The following is a 20,140-nucleotide window of genomic DNA, read 5'->3' on the forward strand; positions in this document are numbered from 1 at the left end:
TCAGTTTTAACGTGGTAAAGACTAAAAAGCCTCTAATAACTGTAATAATACTCAATACTTGTATATACTTTTCTTGGCTCTAGTTGTTCTAGTTAAGAGCTGAGCTGTTGCATTTTGTCTGAATACGGTGGATTAATATCTGATCGAGACAAACGTGAAGTGAACAGCAGGAGGAAAGAAAAGCCTGGATGAGTTTCACTACATCAGGGACTTGACCTTGGCTACATTTCTGAGCTGATAAAAACAGGACGAGCTCTGTGGCTCAAAACACAAGACCTGATAAAAAGTGACGCTGAGGTTTTTGGCTGAGGGCTGAACATAATTTGATAATTCACCACGATTTGTAATGATTAGATTTCTCTCTTTGATCTTTGACTCAGCTCCTTGTGTGTAATATTCCTCGCTAGTTTCTGAGCTGTGTCCTCATCTCCTTTTTCTCTGCTGGTAAAAGGTCTGCCACTAAACACAAATTAAAAGTTGTGTGCTCTCCAAATAACTTGAGTAATATTAAAAAAAACCTCCATGTTTTCAATGAATGATATGGGAAAGTAGCATTTTAGTCAGATTGTCAACAGGAGGGGTAAAATTATCAACAGTGCATTAGATGTGGCTTATTCCTTTGTGCAGATTGATAAGATGTCCGATCAGGTCCCTAGTGTTGCCTTTGCTATTCAGATAAAATAAAGGGGTTTTGACCAATCAGAATCAAGTACTTAACATGACCAGGTGATTGGGAAGTTAGCTGAGTAAAGGCTGATTTATACTTCTGCGTCTCCCCTACGCAGCAGGGGCTGACGCGGACATGAGCCCCACATACTTGTGCGTCGGTGTGTCTGTGTCGCGCAGCAATTCTCAACCGAAACGCCTGAGGGCAGTGTGGTCTCTCTGATAGCCGGTCGCCTGCTTCCGGTCCCACTACGATCTCTGTTTACTTTTCCACAGAGATTCAGAGCGTGTTATGTTAATCTACAGCTGATACATGTTGCTGTTTATCATACAGACATGATTACATGAAGAATAGAGAGGAGGAGATGAAATACACGGCCGATGTGCGGCCGATGTCCGGGATCCCGGAAGTGTTGTAAATGCGGGAAAGACAAAGCCGCCGAGCGGACCAATCACAGAGCTTGTGGTCCGCGTCGGCTCTACGGGGAGTAAAGGCTGATTTATACTTCTGCGTCGAATCGACGGCGTAACCTACGCCGTAGGTCCGCGTAGCTCCCGTACCTACGCAGAGGCCTACGCACGTAGCTGACGTGCACCTCCTCCAAAATGTAACTACGCGTAGAGCCGACGCGGACCGCAAGCTCTGTGATTGGTCCGCTCGACGGCTTTGTCTTTCCCGCATTCACAGCACTTCCGGGGTCCCGGACATCGGCCACACATCGGCCGTGTATTTCATCTCCTCCTCTCTATTCTACATGTAATCATGTCTGTATGATAAACAGCAACATGTATCAACTGTAGATTAACATAACACGCCCTGAATCGATGTGGAAAAGTAAACAGAGATCGTAGCGGGACCGGAAGCAGGCGACCGGCTATCAGAGAGACCGCACTGCCCTCAGGCGTTTCGGCGGAGAATTGCTGCGCGACACAGACACACCGACGCAGAAGTATGAGGGGCTCATGTCCGCGTCAGCCCCTGCTGCGTAGGGCGACGCAGAAGTATAAATCAGCCTTTACATTTTGGAGGAGGTGCACGTCAGCTACGTGCGTAGGCCTCGGCGTAGGTACGGGAGCTACGCGGACCCCCGGCGTAGGGTACGCCGTTGATTCAATGCAGAAGTATAAATCAGCCTTAAGGGAAAGACCAGTGAACAGAATAGCTTCAATGGAAACCACAGCTATAGGAGGAAGCTCATGAATAATCACCACAACAACCTGACTATCAGTGTTTACACATTAAAAAATGACGTGACTTTAACAGAGTTCACAGGTGTTGAAAGAAGTGATTTAAAAAGTCAAATCAAGCATAAAACTGTCTTTTTCTTTAAAAGTGAGAAACAAATTCAGTTTTTCTTAATGTCAGAAAATAATCCACACACACAACAGCAGTTCAGTGAGACTGTGCTTAAGAGAGCTGATCTTCTGATGTCAGCATGCTAACAATGACAAAGCTACATGAGGATGTTTAGAGATTCATTCCTCCTAATGTTTACTATCTCAGTTAAGTGTGTTAACATGCTGACATTTGTTAATTATCTCTAAAATGAAGTACTGTTAGCTTACTCTTCATCTCATTTACAGACACGCCTCATATAAAGAAGAGCATGCCACTGCTGTTTGTTGTCCTACACCACTGAGTTTTTCCAGCTCTCCTCCAAAGAAGTGTTTTACATTCCAGACGCTGACTCCAGTTGCCGAATTTGTCCGTAGATTATAAATGTGGGTTTCCTGTCCAACCACAACTCCGTGTTTGTTTGCCAGCATAATATTTAGAAAGCACGACCTTCCGGGGAAAAACAAGGCACAAATCTAATTCTATAATATCATTATCACATTTATAAACACATTATCAGAGCAGAGCTGGAGAGCTGCCACACCATGACCAGAGGAGGGGCAGCTGGACCTCCAAGGGCTGTCTGACTGCGGGTTCTCAGGCGATGGGGGCCAAGTATGTAAACCACAACCTGGGTCTAAACCCGAAAAGAGCGAGTGTGAGGCAGAAAGAGCACAGAAAGAGAAGGAGAGGGATGAGAAGATGGAGGGAGAAATATGTGAAAGAACAATCCTCAGAGGAGGAAAAATGTTTCAAATCAGCAACTCAACCGCTGATCTTTGTACTCTGACATCTCCTTGTCTGGAGACATTTTATTAACCCCAGACGTGAACAAATCACAGCGCTGACAGTACAGCTTGTAAGCATGACATTGTCGGATACTAATGGCTGAGGGAACAAATTGCATTTTCAGCAACAGCCATATATTGATGCTCAAACCACAGCCGCCTCGTCTGTCTCAGTGGAGAGTTTTTAAGGGGTAAGATTTGCTTTGGTAGAAAGCTGCACTGAGCACAGACGTCTTCCCCGAGGGTGGCACTGCCTCATACCGCCAATTCTTCATTCTATTACCTTCATGAGGTTTAGAGGAATTCTGAGTTTTGTGAAATAATGGCGGCTAAAAAAGCACAAATTGGTGTATCTAACATTGTGACATGGCAGTCATGTAGAGAGGGATCAGTCAGATATGGTTTATTGGCTCATAATAGGAAACATGTGGTTTGAATGGGGTTCTATCATGTGAGCTATGAATGCTTACCTTAGTAACAATGCTCCAGTGTGTTTCTATGAGCTTATATTCTCCTGGCTGTCTTCTGAGTAACAAAGATTATTTTCCACTTTCACTGATATTTTACACCCTGAAGTTAAGTGCAAGCTTGTCCCTGTTGGCTTGACTGGTAACCAGTCTTTCCTGTACTACATTCACAACATAAATCAGAAAAAAAGGTAACCATTGTTCAAAGGAGGTGGACGGAAATTATTAGTTTGGAAGTCAAATAGTCAAAAACCACAAACCCAAGAGAGCCATAAAGACATTTGTACATCTGAGAGAGTCTTCCTCTCCTTTAATCTCCTCCCTTCCCCCGTGTGGAATCACTTGGTCCCCTCCAACTGAGGGCCTTTCCTCTTCTGAGTCCAAGACAAACATATAAAGAACTTGAGCTGTGGAGGAGTGAGACCCCATGCCAAGCAGGCGGAGAAGAGTTCAGAATGAGCGCTGCATGAAGCTCTCTCTGGCTGCCAGGGGTCGAACCCTGGAAGAGGCTCTCTGTACGTGAGTGAAGAACCTGCTCCATAAGATCAGTGAGGGATGAGCTATGCAAAGAGCAGCTGGGGATTTGGATTTAAGACCAGGAGTGGGACAAAATATCAATACAGCCATTTATCTTCTGTCATCCTCTGACAGAAACAAAGATGCACTGATGCCAAATATTGATATCTTAATTGCTAAAATTTGGCGCTCTAAACAGATCTCACTGCCAGAATCACTATTTCATCACTCCTTCGATGGCTGTAATAACACGAATAAAGGTATATTAAAAGCATTTAATTGGCTGAAGAAGAGTTTGACATCAGGAAAATGAGAAGAAGAACGATAAAAACGTGTTCCTGCTCTTTATGCTGAGACGAGAAGGAAGGTGGAGGATGCTCTCCAGTCTGCAGAGACAGTTTTAACTAACCTCTGCCGGCTGGACTTTACTATCTGCAGAGTCCTACATGATGATTACTGCAGGTTCTGTCAACAATGAGTGTGAAATGCATTCCCATGTGCACAAGACTGTCAGCGTGCTCATACGTCAGAATTTTAACTGAAGGCTCCAGAGGAGTGGAGGCTGACTGAAAAAGACCCAGCTGTAGTTATTGACGTCAAATACAATATGACTGTTCACACAAAATATGAACAGTCATAAGCATAATAGTAATATAATACAGTATATATGTAATATATGATTGTCTTGCAATCAATTATCAAGTATCGCATTAATGTCAGTATATCTATTGTATTGTCTCGTCTCGTATCATATCTCATTTCGTCTCTTATCATGTCGTATGGTATCGTATCTTCTCATCTCGTATCTTATTGTATCGTCTTGTCTTGTATCATATTGTGTGGTATCGTGTCGTATCATACCTAATCTTTTATATTTTGTTGCAAATACTTGGGAGGCAGAGATAACTGATACCTGTCTTGTGACCAATTTTGTTCAGAATTTTCCTCCAAGCATCTCAAATGCTTCACACTGATCAATATGTTACATCTCTTTCAGGAATCCAAACCAAAGCAATGAGTTTTTTAAATAAGACATCTTGTTTAACAGGCTTTGTTGCATTTATGGAAGTACCAATATGATTCTCAGCAGAACAAACTTGGACACAACATTTATTCCATTTTATAATAATTTGATTACTTACAGTGTGTACTATATTTGCAGCTGTAAAGTTTGGAGCAGTTTGTCAAAAGTCAGTAAAAGCAGGTACAGAGATTGTTAATCCCCTGATACATTAGCTGAGTTTATTATATGAAGCAATAATAACATTTCATATAAAGTCATAATGAAACCTTCCTTTTTTTCATTATGTAAAAATAAAGTTAGAAATTGCAGATTTTTCCAACTGGTACTTTTTTCTGTTTCTACGTTTCTGTGTCTGTTGTTTGTAGTTCTGTCTTAAAGACATTCAGGTAGCACATGTGCAGGACTTTGACTTGGCAAACAGCGGTATGCTCCAGTCTCCAACTCACCAACTCATGGTGTCCATATTCCTGTTCTTGTGCACCTTTGAACAACAACTTACAACGTGTCATTTATTGGCTGTTGTAGGTGCAGGTGTAGGTTTCTCCCTGCTTTGTTTAAACAGTCTACTTTCACAAGCTGCCGTCTTCTGCATTTTTAAAGTTGTTTTGATTTTCTGACCTACCTCTCTGCAACAATGAGAATATCTCCCCCCTAAGAGATAACTGTATCCTCCAGGCTGACAGATGTACCAAGAAAATCCTTGAGATGTATTTAGAGAGGGAAATTTCTACTCTGGGTCATACTGTATTATTCTGCAGGTTTACTCAGTCATAGGGGTGGCACACTGTAAGCTGGCACATGGCTGTATTTACTAATTTCCACTCTGGCTTGTGTTCAGAAACACAACAGCTTGTGGGCTGCTAAAGCTCTGCCGCTCAGGCTCATCAGCTCAACCGAGAACTGATCTGGAAGCAGACTTTCAAGCACAAGCCAAAGCCGGCAGAGAGAGAGAGTGAGACAAAGAGGGAGGGAGGTAAAAAGAGAGAGAGAGAGCATATGAAGATGCATAGCTGCACAGCATGCTAAGACAAACCAGCAGCTCTCGGGCTGGCACTGCAGCGAGAGAGGAGGATTACATAGTACAGCCAAGTAAATCACAGTGGCTGAGGAGTAGTGTAAGCCTGTGGATAAACCCTGCAGACAGCAGAGCTCTCTCTCTCTCATACACAGACTCTTTTTACTCAGCCATGGAAAACTGCAGCCCACCCATCATCTCCACAAAGAATGCAATATATTTAGTGTCTTTGTGCGAATGCCGGGGCTTTGGGAAAATATTTAATTAAAGAAAGAATTGAATTCTTCCAGCTTCTTTCTCACACTCACCTAAGCATGTGTGCAGCACTGAAGACCACATCAAACTCCCCGCTGTCGAGACGCGCCGCTCTCTCTGCCATCTCTGCAGCTTCCAGCATCCGAGACTCTTCCAACAAAAACTGACCTGTCAGGGCAGGAGAGAACAGGAGCACAGTTAAAACGCTGAGGGATCCCCACTGAGCCACAGAGGGATACACAGTCGCAGAGTGTTTCATTTGGCCCTGACAGAAGGAGAGCCTCGTCTGGCCCTGAAACAACACACTGAAACATAAGATAGAGTGCAACAAACCATCATCTTTGGCAATCTCTCAGACTCATTTGTTCAGATTAGCCAACTTTGATAGATCTGTCTCTTTAAAATCAAATGCTTTTCTCACAAGAGGTTTGTGTCTTATTTCGGGTGTGGCGTTGTTCGCGGTCAACCTCTGCAGACCCACGGAATAAAATGGGATTGTGGAGCGCTTACAAGGCCATGAACTAGGGGCGGACCCCTCAGTAAGGGCCAGGTTTGGAGAGGAATTAATTCCCTGTTGACTTTGGTTAGCCCTGCCGCTGTACCAGGATGCTAAACCACGATGTGAACCTGAAGATATTTTCCTTAATAACGACGGATGAAACTGAAGCTGTGAGCACAAGCCTGAGGGGAGAGAGGAGTGTAAAGTGAGAGTTCAGACCTTTACTAAGAGTTAAATAGCTCCAGTGTACAGGGTATAATATATACTAGCATAAAAGCAAGCCCATGAGTTATAAAGAAGAGACAGTCCCTGAATTAATTAGTGTGGTGCAGAGCAGCTATGTTTCTATATACTAACATTACACATAATTCACAAAGGTGGTCCCTCCTTGCAGAAGTGGATACTGTAAGTTCTGCTAAAAGTCTGTGGCTGTATTCATAAAACTTCCTCGTCGAGACAGTTCCTCCTGGGATGACATTTTAAGAAAATTCCTAGAATAATGATGTTTTTGAAGAAGTTTCCTTGAAGGTAAGACCAGATCCTGTTAAAGATAGAAGATATGAAAGCATCTCAGCCCTGAAGAGAGCTCCTTAGGTGAAAAACTGTTGGGAGTGAGGAGGACTTTAGGAGGCTTCAGAGTTTTTCAAGCAGAGCAGAAAATAGCAGAAAGATGGTGAGATAGGAGAAGACTTCTCCAATCTCACCATCTGTCTGCTATTTTCTGATCTGCTAGGAGAAGAGAGATAGGCGAAGTCTTCTCCAAACAATGAATGACAGTCAGTTTATTATATTCTACAGATTGGATCGTGCATCTGTCCTCGCAGCAGGTGAGCCCTGCAGAGCTGAGAGAGTGCAGAATAACATTGATAGCAACAAGCTGCACAAACGTCACACTGCAGTCAATGCATGTCAGGAGAGACAGAACAGCTTATCCTCAGAGCAAGTGCAGATCACACACTGCTTTACTGATGTTAGTGTTTCAGATTTGGTTGGTGGGATTATTTCTTTAAGAAAGGGAGATGAGACATGGGCCTGAGGAAAAAGGGTAACGCTTTTGCTTTTCATCTTTTCAATACAGTCACAAATCACACAGCTGGGTTAACAAATCTCTTTAAAATGTACATTAACTAAGAGAAAGGAGACCCACCCGCCATTCCACCCAAAACCCACATACTTCATTGTGTTCATTTTAAAAAGCATATGCAGCAATTTCAACCAGTTCCCAAACTAACCAAAAGCTGCACATCAAAATCTTGGATATCAAGAATTAAAAAAGGCATGTCGCTTAACAAACTCAGCGGAAGGTTTTTTTAAGCTAATATCAATAAGGTTTCCTGTGCCCTAAATGTTCAGACTAAACCCCAAAAAAGTCTATCTACAGTTAAATCAAGACCCAGCAGGCACCTCGGATTACAATTCCCATCCCAAATACTGAAGAAGCAAGTGCATTTAATAATCGTCAATGTGTGTGTGACAGACGGGCTGACAATGTCAGGTAAACAACATATTTTTCCCTCCAAAGAAAATACTGGATGCAAAGATAATAATTATTCTTTCTGGATCCTTTGTTTGTAATATCTGTCCTCAAAAAGATCAGAGTTATAACAAGGTGAACGCTCCTCCTCCCAGCATCCATCAATAACACGTCAATCTGTATCCTGCAATCAAACTCCTTACTGTTTGTCAATCGATACAGTTCATCTGCTCCTCAACCGAGTTATTAACCTTTGAATGTGACAACTTAGATATGCAGTATGTCGAGTAACTGCAGGAACTCCCCTTTAACCCAGAGTATTGATTACATTAAATGTCACATACTGTAAAGGCTGGAGCGATGACAGCCAGCTGACATGTTCATTCATTATAAAATAAGAGAGGAGGTTTGAACACTTTCCAAGGAAGGAAGTGAGAAACTTTTCAGCTCATTCTTACACTGTCTCACTTTGATAGAATAAATCTGAGACAACACAGCTACATTATGAAAATACGAGAGATGCTGAAATGGTCACGTTTCATATTTTCAGCAAATTGAAGAGAACAATTGAAGGAAATCATCCTCTCTCATTGTGATCCTTCAGTCAGCACGTACAGACAGACACCACGGTTGATTAGAGGAAGAGTCCACAAAAGGGTCAGAAAACTTTGTTGACCAAACAAACCCCCAAAATGTCCAAGTTCCTGCCTTTGTGCACACAAGTTCAGCTCCTGAGTTTTACTGCCAGATTTCATACGTGAGGTTTCAAGTATTACGTCAGGAGATGTCAAATTGAAGGTTTGCAATAAATAATCTATACTCACCATAATGCATGTAACAGTTGCCTTTTGTGGGATCAAGCTGGATGGCCTTCAGGAAGTACCTCTCTGCTTCTGTTTTCTGCCCCTGAGGGAGACGGATTAAACACAGTGAAATTATTGTTTCAACTGCTCCTCAAAACGACTCATTATAAAAACACTACACTCAGCTCAAGTGCCAAAATACCTTTGAGTATGCCTAATGTCCCTCTGCAAACCACAGTCCCACTTCAACAATAAATCTTCCTAAACAGACATGAAACACACAGACCACAGGAGTTTTTCTTTCAGGCTTGAGTGTCGTCCTGTCAGAGCACACACTGTCATAGTTGGCAAAGTGATATGACGGGGCAGAGGCCCGTTCATTACACACTTTTATCTGTGCAAATAACACTTACAGAGAAAAACCACAGATTGTCGGCGTGTGTGGCCTGACCACAGTGAAACAAGAGAGAGAGCAGAGGAGAGAGACATTCAGAAACAAAGAGTGTGATCATTTTTCTAAAGGAATGTTGGGTTTATATAAGGATGCACAGGTGCACCACACACACACGTACACAGATACACACACACACACACACACACACACACACACACACACACACACACACACACACACACACACACACACACACACACACACACATACACAGAAGGAATTTTATCTGTGTGGAGTGTTTCTGAAGCCTGTGGAGAGATAAATGAATCAGTGATGGAAGGGTGAGCAGAGCATGATGAGGACAAGGATCACTGAGGCCCTGTGGACCTCCACAGCTCCCTCGGGTCCTTGAGACAGTGACACGTAACCAATCACAGCTCAAATAGAAACGAGCAGCTGGCCAATAGAAGTGCCAGCTGGGACTCTGACACATCCCTGCACTCAGTTGGGCACCAGATGTCATCACTTTAACAATTAACAATGTGCACTCATCTATGGAAGCTGATGTTTTGGCATGAACAATGCAGCCATCATATGAGTTTAATTCCAGTTTTTGCTTTAATTTGACATTTACATTGAAACTATAATACATCCAGATTAGATAAAGATTGCATAAGCCAGGAAAAACAATGCTTATCATCTCAGTGAGACATACAGCAAGTGACTCCAGTTTATTCAAACAGATGAGTGGGCTCAGATCCAAGCAGCACTGTGGTGCATTAATGAGTCAGGCATATTCTTTTTCAGAGAGCTGCAGATTCAATAAATACATGATTTTCTAATGTAAATATCTGAGCTGTGTTTCCCTTCATGCTGCGGAAAATCCAGCCCGTGTTAAGTATATGTTTGATAGATCTGATGGTGCCAAGTAATGATCACTGTTTCAGTATGAACAGCATAATCTCTGTGTGTTTTTACTCTCGTATTCACAGATGTAGGAATGTGTATGTTTGAGAGCCAGCTGGTTTTATAATAACAGAGAGCCACGTCTGTTTGTGAAACCTCAGGATTCAACTTCACACACTCAAATGAGTTGCAGTTGGATGGAGGATTTGGATTGTGACATGTCTGAGTGTATAAATGGGTGGTATGCTTAAATAAGCTGAGAGGCAGTTATGGGCTTTAAAAAAGAGAACAAGTTGCTCGTTCCTCATTACTCGTCTTAGAAGAAATGTTGTTACACTTCTTATTAATCCCTCGAGAAGCAATTGGTTACACCACTTGTTACATTAATACTCTGTTCAACCTCCTTAAACCGGCAACTGAATTCACTTTCATCTTCAAATTTCTGGATTAAAACTCATTTAGCTCACCTGCATGTCTCTAAGAATATCCACAACACCCAACCAGAACTAATGCTCAACTCTTCTTACCCTTTCTCTGCAAACTTAAAATCAAGGTTGTAATTCTGACCACCTCATATGAGTCTACCAACAGTCTACTACTTATCATCCAAAGAAAGGCAAACACTGACAGGGAGGGCAGGGGCCATGTGTCTTCTTATTCAGCTTTTTATTCAGAAGGTTTTGTGCTTCATATCTGGTGACAAAACCGTTCCTGTGAACAGATCAGGTTTATTAATCCTCTAATAATATTTATTATCTCTAATTGTTCTTATTCTTCTTTCTCTTATGTATTGCAACTCAACATGGATTGCCTTGTGGGAAGAGGACAAAAAGAGTTTAGCCAAGGTGTTGCACATGCCTCGCAAGCAAACCATTTATAACAAGAGGGTGAAATTAAGCCAAAATATGGATCCAGGATCTTAAATGAGAGTACACAGTATTATTCACAAATGGTACACAAAGGGTTAAATGCTCCTTAAAATGTCATGAGTTGCTTTTGTTTTGTATTTTCTTTGTTGTATTCTGTCTTTGATTTCTGGTTGGATTTTGTAGATTTACCTTGTGTTGTGCTGTTTATATTCTGCATTGGTTAATGTTTAGTGATCCTTGTCTTGTATTCCTTGTTTGTTTCTTAGTGCTCCTTGTGTGTGTGTGTTTTTCTAGTCTGTCGTGTTTTCTGTTTTATTTTGTAGTTACAGCTCCCTGTGTGTCTGGTTTAGTTTGACTTCCTGTGTTTTTCCTCCTCTTTGATTGTCTACACCTGTGCCTCGTTGTTCTCACCTGTGTCTTGTTACTCGTTACCCAGTGTGTTTATATAGTTTCTTTGTTTCCTCCCTTCTGTGTCCGTTCCTTATGTTATGTTGTGTTCCCTGTGCTGATACCCTCTTCTGCTCGCCATGATACCCTTGTGTTTTTGTCTGTGGATTCTGTGGACTTTGATTTAAGTACGTTTTTGTTTATTTCTTTTGTTTATTAAAACCTTTTATTTTAAATCTGCACATGGGTCCTCCTTCCAGTTTTCCCCAATGTGACACAGGCAGCATCTCTGGTGCTGTTTGGTGACTTTTAATGAGCCTTTATGTATTCATCTGGGGTAAGATTGGTCCCTTTCTATGTAAATGAAAGGGGCGCTGATGGGAGCAGCCATGTGCAGTGAAGTTGAAATTTTCACCTCCTACTGAGATTTGGTGGTAACTGAACTGCTGTATTCATGAGGGATGTCACACTCAAACATTGCCGCTATCATGACTTCCACCTCTGGTTGACCCAAAACAAAATATACCTGTACCTAAAGTCTGTTATAATGACTTTGACATCACTATTATTTTCATCGTTATCAGAGGTTAAACTAGTCTGGGGCTGTTCTAGGGTCAACACAGACATACACTGGCACACTTTCTCTACATGGATGAAGACGTTCTGGGTCGTTATACAAGACAGGGGTGAGTGTTTCTTATTTAGAGGAGCGGTTCTTTGCTGGCTCGCTTCAGGGAAGATGAAGCATACACAATGAGATTTGTATCTGCTGTCATGAATGGTGATCACGATAACGCCAATAAAAGAACAGATGCATCTTTATTCGTTTCAGAACTGGATTTTCCATCCTCAGCTGAACCACCAATAATACATATGACTCCAAATATGACCTGATGTCGAATGGAAGTACGGGTTGAATCCACAAAGAAGAGGATTAAAGGAAACCCCTCCAGTCAAAAACTGTGAGCTGCAGCTTCCTTTCATATCCAACCCAAGGCTGGATTTGTGTGAAATTATTATACATTTGAAAATTGTTAAAGCGTTGTGACCACTGCTGAGTATGACCCTGGTGAAGACCTGCTGTGGTCACAACACAGTCTATTTTGTAGATATGCTTTGTTATGTAAAGTAAGGTATTTAAATTCAACAGAAACACCTCATTGAGCCATTGAGGAATGTTTTTTTTAAGGAAGGTTGCAGTTTTTTGACCAAGTTTGCTAGTTACTCATGCAGCTGCCCTTCAAAAGAAAAATTAAAGATAGCAAGCTGTAAGTATCCAAGTTTGTGATTACAACAAAGACTCAGCAGCTCTCCTCCTCTCTCCCTTTGAACCCTCAGCCAGCTCCTCTGCTGTCACGCTGTTACCACACTTCTCAGCAGACGTCCCGGCCTCTTTGTGAATTGGATGCGCCCTTCACAGAATGATGAAAGAAGTCAATAACAAAGTGCCAACCACCCCTCAAACCAAGCTTTCATTAACTGTATCCACTTCTCATTCTAGTCAGCTCATCGTGTGGACACAACATCCCCTCCTTTGTCACACACATGCTGAGCTCATTGGCGCACACTTCAAATCTTTAAATCTCCTACAAACCATCAGATAAACTGCAGATGTAGCTCAGCTCTGTGTATGCTGAGGTGATTACAAATGCAGCCTGCATCACATTAGCAGAGGAAATGACAGGAAGATGACTGAATCCAATATAAGCATCAAGGCGGCCGTGTCTATCTCTGACCTGTGGTGTGTACTGAGAGCCTGAAACACATCCTGACCCCCGGGGTGTCAGCGGAGGTGTGGAGAGGGTCAGCACGGCAGGGAAGGGTGATACTAATCTATTTTATTAGCTCTCCTTCTATTTTTTCCTCCCTTCATCCACAAATCACAGCAGCTCTGTGCTCTGTAAACCTCAGCACCCAGCTCCGCTCCATCTTCCTTCTCTCACCTGTTTCTGACCTTGCTGCCAAATCTTATCTCACAGGCTCTGCTCCTCTCCCGCAGGGATCTGAACCTCAAATCTCCTGACAGAATCAGAAGCGTCTTCATCACTCACGTTGGTGCAGCAGGGAGTGTAGAGGCAGAGGGGGAATGGGCTGAGGCTGGATGGTTAACATTCCTGCACTAGTTCTGACCATATTTTTATTCTGTCGTCATCAGCAGCAGGAGCCAAAGCCACACCTGGAGGAGCAAGCTTTGTATTCTCTCCAACCAAGAGTTCACCAGTTCAATCTTTCTGCCACATTTCAATCAAAACATCTTCTCACTGTAACTTTCCTTCAGACAAAGAAGCACAAAGCGTGTCCAAACTTTCCCACTCTGATGGCATTATCTGCCCTCAGAGGATCATGTGGGCTAAACTCCTCCATCATCCATCATGGTCAGAGCTGTACTGATATTCACCCCTGCAAGTTTTTAGCTCCACTTTCCTGCACAATCAATAACACTGTCTTAAATAAAATGAGTTTCTCCTCACGGCTGACCGATTTCTTCCCGGAGTCCACTTCGCCGAGTCCCAACGCTCTCCTCTGAAGATATGTGCTCTTCCCCATGACTCCCCTCGCTGACAGTTTATCTTCAAATATTTTCTGATGTCCTGTGGCTTTAGTACAGAGGGGACCTCATGTCAGCTTAACTAGGAACTTTTAGATACATTGTCAGCTGAACTATACTTTCAGACAACAGGCAATCAGATGGGAGAACCAGTCTGGCATAGCACTGGAGCTCAGTTTGATGGAGACTCATAAATGATCTACAACCGCTGCTTAATAAAAGATGCAGTTTGTGCTTGAGTGAGCCGTGAATGTATGGCATGATCTTGAGATCCTGCACGTAATACCCAGAAGAATAGAACCCATTTTTAGAAATGTTGATGCCTTTGTAATGAACTTTGTAAATTAATGTTGATATGGAGCATCATATGAGTGACAATCAACGTTGCAGTCAGTATAACGCAATTAAGCTAGTGACATTAATCTCTTTGTCTTACCATAATAGTCAAGCATTTGCTTTGGATGGACTTCACAGGGTGCTGGACTGGAATTCTTTCAAACATCACGGGAAACATTTGATGTACATCACTGACGTATTATAAAAGGTACAGTGTGTAGAGATGGGAGTATTTAGTATTATCTAGCAGTCAGTTTACGGATTCCCTTGCTCACCCCTCTCGTTGGTGACTGATGGTGGCCTTCCAGGACAAGAAGCTCCTGTGATGCATTATAAGTATGATCCTCCATTTGTCAAGTTTTCTACCGTCAAGAACATTTATCAATACAATTATTTTGTGCACAACAAAGTACTGTCTTCTTCATCTTCATCTTCCAAATCGTGTGTCAACTCACTGAATGCAAATGCATGTATGTCACTAGTTTGTCAATTCTGTGCTGCTGTAGAAACATGGGCGTGCAAGATGGTGTCCTCCATGGAAGTGGACCTGCTCTTGCGTAGATATAAAAGTCTTATTTTGAGTGAAAAACAAAAAAATTCATTTCAAGACTCAGCTGACCATTCACTAATTCAAACATACTTTTAATTATTATATCCAATTTCTACCAAGTCTGTTCTGTTGACTGCCGCTCTGTGCCTGCACCTTTAAAGCTCATGTAAGTCACTTTTGGCGCTCCCCATGGACGGAGTGGTTTCTCTTGTCTCTGCTGGTTTTGTCCTGTACATGCAAAGCTAAGGTTTCTTTTTACAATTGAACCTATTGTTTATCATAAATATTAAAAATATGAGGAAGGCTGTTTCTGCAGTGCGCTGTAGGTTCCCTTGTCTTTTAGCAGAAACATGTGTTAAAAATGATTTCATTGAAACAGTCTGGTCTTATTTGCTTTCTTATGTCATAAATATGCATCAATATTAATTTTATGTTTTATAAACAAAAACTCCTCCATCACATGAACTTTAAAACACAAGAGTATAGTGTTTGAAAGACCATTAAAAAAAAGAGTGTAATATTTCTGTTTGCACAGAAGACTCCAGTGTTTCAGTGTGTGTTCAGATCATCATTAATCAGGACCCTGACAGAGAGGTGCTGGGTGTGAGCTGAACGGAGGGCCTCCACCCTTCTCCTGACCCTCCGTCAAACTCTTCTCTAATTTGTTTATTTCTCTTGTGACAGTCCTTTCAGCGCTAACCAATCCTCCCGATCAGCATGACTCCAGCTCGTCTATCTAGCTGCGATCTACAACGGATGACTGCGTGACCCGACCACATGACCACCTCCTCGTAAACTCCATACTCTGGAAACTGCTCTTGCCCCTGAGACCCCTCACACAGACGGCTGTTTCTTTGGTTACTGAAACCCCGGTCAGCTGTGTGACCCTGAGAGGATGTTATCTCTGAGGTCCTGGAAAATGCCAGGCAGATGTAGACTGTTCTGTACATTGTTCAGTGATACATATTCTTTGTATTGCACATGTGTGAGTGCAGCCTTTCTAAGTACTTTTAAAAACTTGGTACAAAGTTCGACTGACAAAAGAAGGAGAGCAAGGACAAAAAATGTAATCATGAAGTCTTATTCCCGCGTCACACAGGAGCATCTGGAGAGACACAAAGTAACCACCCTCCCTCATCCTTCTCTCAGGCTCACTCTTCTTCAATCACTCCCCTCTCTGTCTCACCCACACACTATTGATTAACTGTAGAGACTCCGGGAGAACATTACGACCATCAGTAAAAAGCTGCAGAGAGCTGATGAAAAGCCAGCGGTGATGAAAGGGAGAGCAATAAAAAGAGTGAACAGAAGTGAGGGAGCACAGGTAGTGAATGAGAAGTGGTTCAGGGTAGTAAAAAGTTTGAAAGCAAAGGTCAGACACGTAGGCAGCAGAGAGGATCTCTGATATGATACAGAGCAGCAGGAAACCTTTGAACAGCACAAGACTGATTAACATTAAGTGAACCCACTTTATTCCATCATTCAATCATTGTAGACCTTTTCAATCAGTGGACTTCTACATCCTTCATCTGCCTTTATAACTCTGCAACTATCTGGTATATATATCTATGTATGACTGCTGAAGAGGAAATGTGAATCATAACAGTTTGATCTGAAGAAATCTACTGTTTTATCTCTCTGTGTATCACGGATGGATGTCAGATGACGTCTTGTAGCGTGACCTGGTTTGTCAGTATTTTGATTTATGAAGTGGAAATAAAGTTAAATGAAGGCTGTGTCTGGTTAACTCCACCATGCGTAACAAACACAGGCATGTGTACTTTAACCTGCAGGGGGGACCAAAGGCTGGTCGTGCTAGCTCTGTTAACGGAGCCACACTCTGTAAATATGTTGACATTGTTTACCTGCAGACTCTGTGATCCTGTGTTTAGCCGTGTTACATAATTTTTTGCTCACTTTAGATTTTTTTTCTGAGTTCCTTTTTGCAACTATCTAGTCCGCTAGCAGTTAAAAAGACGAGCAAATTAGTCTTAGTCTTCAGTCTTTCCTTTCTTAAATGTTCTTTGTTCATTTTATAATGTTACTGCCCATAGGAAAATAAATTTAGAGAGGAGATTTCAAAAGTGTTTCATTTATGTCTCCTAGACAACAATGAGGTCTGTTTGAAAGCAAAATGAGACTATGGTTTATGTCTCCTGTTTCTCATTCTTGCCTTCAGAGAAAAAGTTGCAAAAAGTCTCAGCTTAGTCTCCCTTTCAGTTCAAAAGGAGATCTGGTCAAAATCTGAAATGATTCTCAGGTATTTCTCAAGTGTTGCGACTCCTTTTGAGCTCAGGTGGAGAAATCAGGGACCTCTCTCAATTGTCTCAATCTAACCTCATCCATTTGTTTTTGTCAGACTCAGTTTTTGTGTCTCAAGTTGAGCTCAGATGGAGCAAAGAAAGAGCCTGAGCTCATTTTTTCATGAACATTTATAGTGCCCTGCAAAATTAAGATTTCAATGTAATTGTCCACAAACTTACAATTCTCATTAAAACATTTGAACCACTTGCAAGATCAGCTATTTAGATGTCAAATGATCTCTTCTTTGAATTCACAAAATGGTCATTCCTTTACAAGTGTGTTTGGAACAAAACAACTTCACAAAGATTTAGTGGATTTGAGAGAAATTGCAAAAGATGGAGATTTCATACCAGGTATGACCGACCATTTATTTAAAATATGGGCTGACCAGATTTAGCCAGATTATTACAATTAAAGGGGTGGATTCTTTTGGGCACTGGTGGCCTAGTGGTCTAAGCTCCCCACATACAGAGGCTACAGTCCTCGTTGCAGGGGTCGCCGGTTCAATTCCTGGCCGGTTGAACATTTCCTGCATGTCTTCCCCCGCTCACTACTCCCCACATTTCCTGTCTCTCTTCAGCTGTCCTGTCAAATAAAGGCTAAAAATATATCTAAAAAAAGAGAAGAAAATGAGCCATTAATGAGATCTCTCATTTAAGTCTCAAATAAGACTCATGTCATGGTCTCAACTATTTCTCCTAGGGAACTTTAGGAGAAACTAATGAGAAACGAATGAGAACAATTTGAAACTTGAATGAGGCTGAAGTGAGAATCTCAATTTTGTCTCCAGAGACTTAGAAGGGAAAGTCTTCAGCAGTAACATTTTCCTCTGGGTGAGTCAAAAATGAGTTTGAAAAAACCTCTTTCCAGCTAAAATAATGGATTTACCTTAGTCATATGGTTTTATTATCAGATGATCATTAGTTTAGTTAAAGTATAATTTTTCCATAAATTAAATAATTTATGAAACAAAATACGTTGAAAAGGCTCATTGTTTTAAAATAACTATATCATGTTTGTATTCACAACTTTACAGAACCAAAGACTACATAAAATCATGGACAGTGCAACAGCTCCCCTGAGTGAGGCCACAACTCTAAGGATTTAAGCTTAATCTATAAAAATAAAACACACATCAATCAAATTTTTCTCCATCATGCTTTCTGTCATAGCGGTTAGTTCATATCATGATGATTAATGTGCCAGGGTTTATTTTCCTGAGAAATTCCCTTTTAATTGTTTTTCTTTATGTTTAAAACAGAGGATGTGATGTCATGATTGACACCTCTGTTGACCAATGAGACTCCTGCGACGTTCTTTACCACATTATCAGAGTAGAGGAGGGACGGAGAGAGGAACTATAACAAACACTTGCACAAGAGACACTGAACTTTCCGAAGACATAAGACCAATCTGAGGGATCTGTGAAGTTTATGGAGGAGTTAAAAGTGTGTTTCATTTAAAAGAAGGGTGTGACTTTAGTCCCATGGCTCCCCCGGCGCATTGAGTCAGCACCCATTGAGATGGTACTTTGGTTTCACATCTCACAGAGAGAAATGGAGGCACACTGTCCATATTAATCCATACTAATACACAGTCAATGTATAGGACTGGATGATGAAATGTGAACATGTGGTTTTTAAATTTGACCACAATAAGGAATAGAACAGGCCTGATTTAGTTGCTTATACAACTGGTATAATAGAAACTATTTTTACATTCTTCTTCTGATCAGTTTAGTATTTAAAGTTGAATAAGTGAGAATGAGGTCTTACCGTCATGGCCAGCAGCTTTCCGTAGGTCAGGTGTGCAGGAATGTGGTCTGGCTTGGCTTTCAGAGACTCTCTGTACCAGTGTTCAGCTTCAGGCAGCTTGTTCAGTCTGCTGTAGGCCTCTCCTGTGAGAGCAGAGGGGGGTCGAGTCAGGGGTTAAAGCAAGCTGGCAGAGGTTAAAATATCACACATCTCCCCATTGTTCAGCTGCACAAGAGTTTCCATGACACTGAGACCAGACCTTATTCCAGAGGGGCCTCAGACCACATGCTGTTTTTTATTATTTCATTTATATAGCAGGCACTATACTCAGAGGATACAAATCTTTACCTCCACATCTGCAGAAAGAGTCAAAAAGAGATGACCATTCAAGCATGCTTTTAATTTCTCAGAGACTGTAATAAGGCAGCTGAATGTTTAATATTAAAGGATGTGACAGAGTCAAGCCTCCTGATCTGTCAAACAATCATGTGATACCCCCTCCCCTCGCCAGATTTGACCCTCCGCCTGCTCACACCTGAAAAAACAATACCCACCCTCTCCTCGCCGTCTGAAAACACTCGTATTATTGCAGGAATTTGACAACACGGCTCGCTTATTGGACACAACACAGTTAAAATCAACAGACAAAGGGGAAGACCCGGATCAAACCTCACCAGGACTCTGTAACACGGCTTAAACCTGAAATGAGCGGACAAAATGTTTGGACTAGAGTGGAATGAGAGTTTAAATCAGCAGGGATTACAACTAATCACTTCCCCGATCAGAAAGTGTGATAAGCGACAGGTGAGACGCACGTAATCACAGCTCAGGGACATTTTCAGTGATTTAAAAACACGCTGTAAAAGATACCTCTTTACACAAGCATGTCAGGAATTAAATGTAAGACTTTTATTGTAATAAAATGCTCCAGACTTTAGACCTTTCCCCTTAGATGTAAAATAATACATAAGGATATATATTCAAGATGTTATCAACCAGTCCAGCCTTATGTTTCAGATTTAAGAGCTGGAAATCTACAACATATCAGCTTCATAATCAGAAATGTTGTCAACAGCTAACATCAAACTGAGCAAAAGAACAGATTAGGGAGTTTCATAAATCTCCAGAGTGTTGCAATAGAGTAATATTATATTCAAGAGAGTCCTTTATTCCTGCAGCCAGCTTATCAGTTCTCCTTTTCAGACTCAGATTTATACAATCTGACAAGAGTGGAGAGCAGCACAAGCAA

The 20,140-nt window shown here is 41.7% G+C and overlaps 1 protein-coding gene and 1 long non-coding RNA gene across 2 annotated transcripts in view; one reads left to right on the forward strand and one right to left on the reverse strand.

Annotated features, from left to right (window-relative positions):
• tmtc2b (transmembrane O-mannosyltransferase targeting cadherins 2b) overlaps positions 1-20,140 on the reverse strand; it is a 128,879-nt gene that overhangs the window by 15,404 nt on the left and 93,335 nt on the right. Inside the window, exons 8-10 of the mRNA XM_034685028.1 lie at positions 18,913-19,034; positions 8,865-8,946; positions 6,121-6,235 (exon numbers count right to left, since the gene is read on the reverse strand). Of these exons, the coding sequence (XP_034540919.1) occupies positions 6,121-6,235; positions 8,865-8,946; positions 18,913-19,034 (319 nt within the window). The remainder of the gene's footprint in view (positions 1-6,120; positions 6,236-8,864; positions 8,947-18,912; positions 19,035-20,140) is intronic.
• LOC117813955 lies at positions 11,489-13,129 on the forward strand. Its single transcript, XR_004631496.1, has 4 exons — positions 11,489-11,587; positions 12,012-12,085; positions 12,232-12,361; positions 12,738-13,129. It is a non-coding gene; the product is annotated as an uncharacterized LOC117813955 (long non-coding RNA).

This window comes from Notolabrus celidotus, chromosome 6 (genome assembly GCF_009762535.1).
Source record: "Notolabrus celidotus isolate fNotCel1 chromosome 6, fNotCel1.pri, whole genome shotgun sequence".
NCBI classification, from domain to species: domain Eukaryota; kingdom Metazoa; phylum Chordata; class Actinopteri; order Labriformes; family Labridae; genus Notolabrus; species Notolabrus celidotus.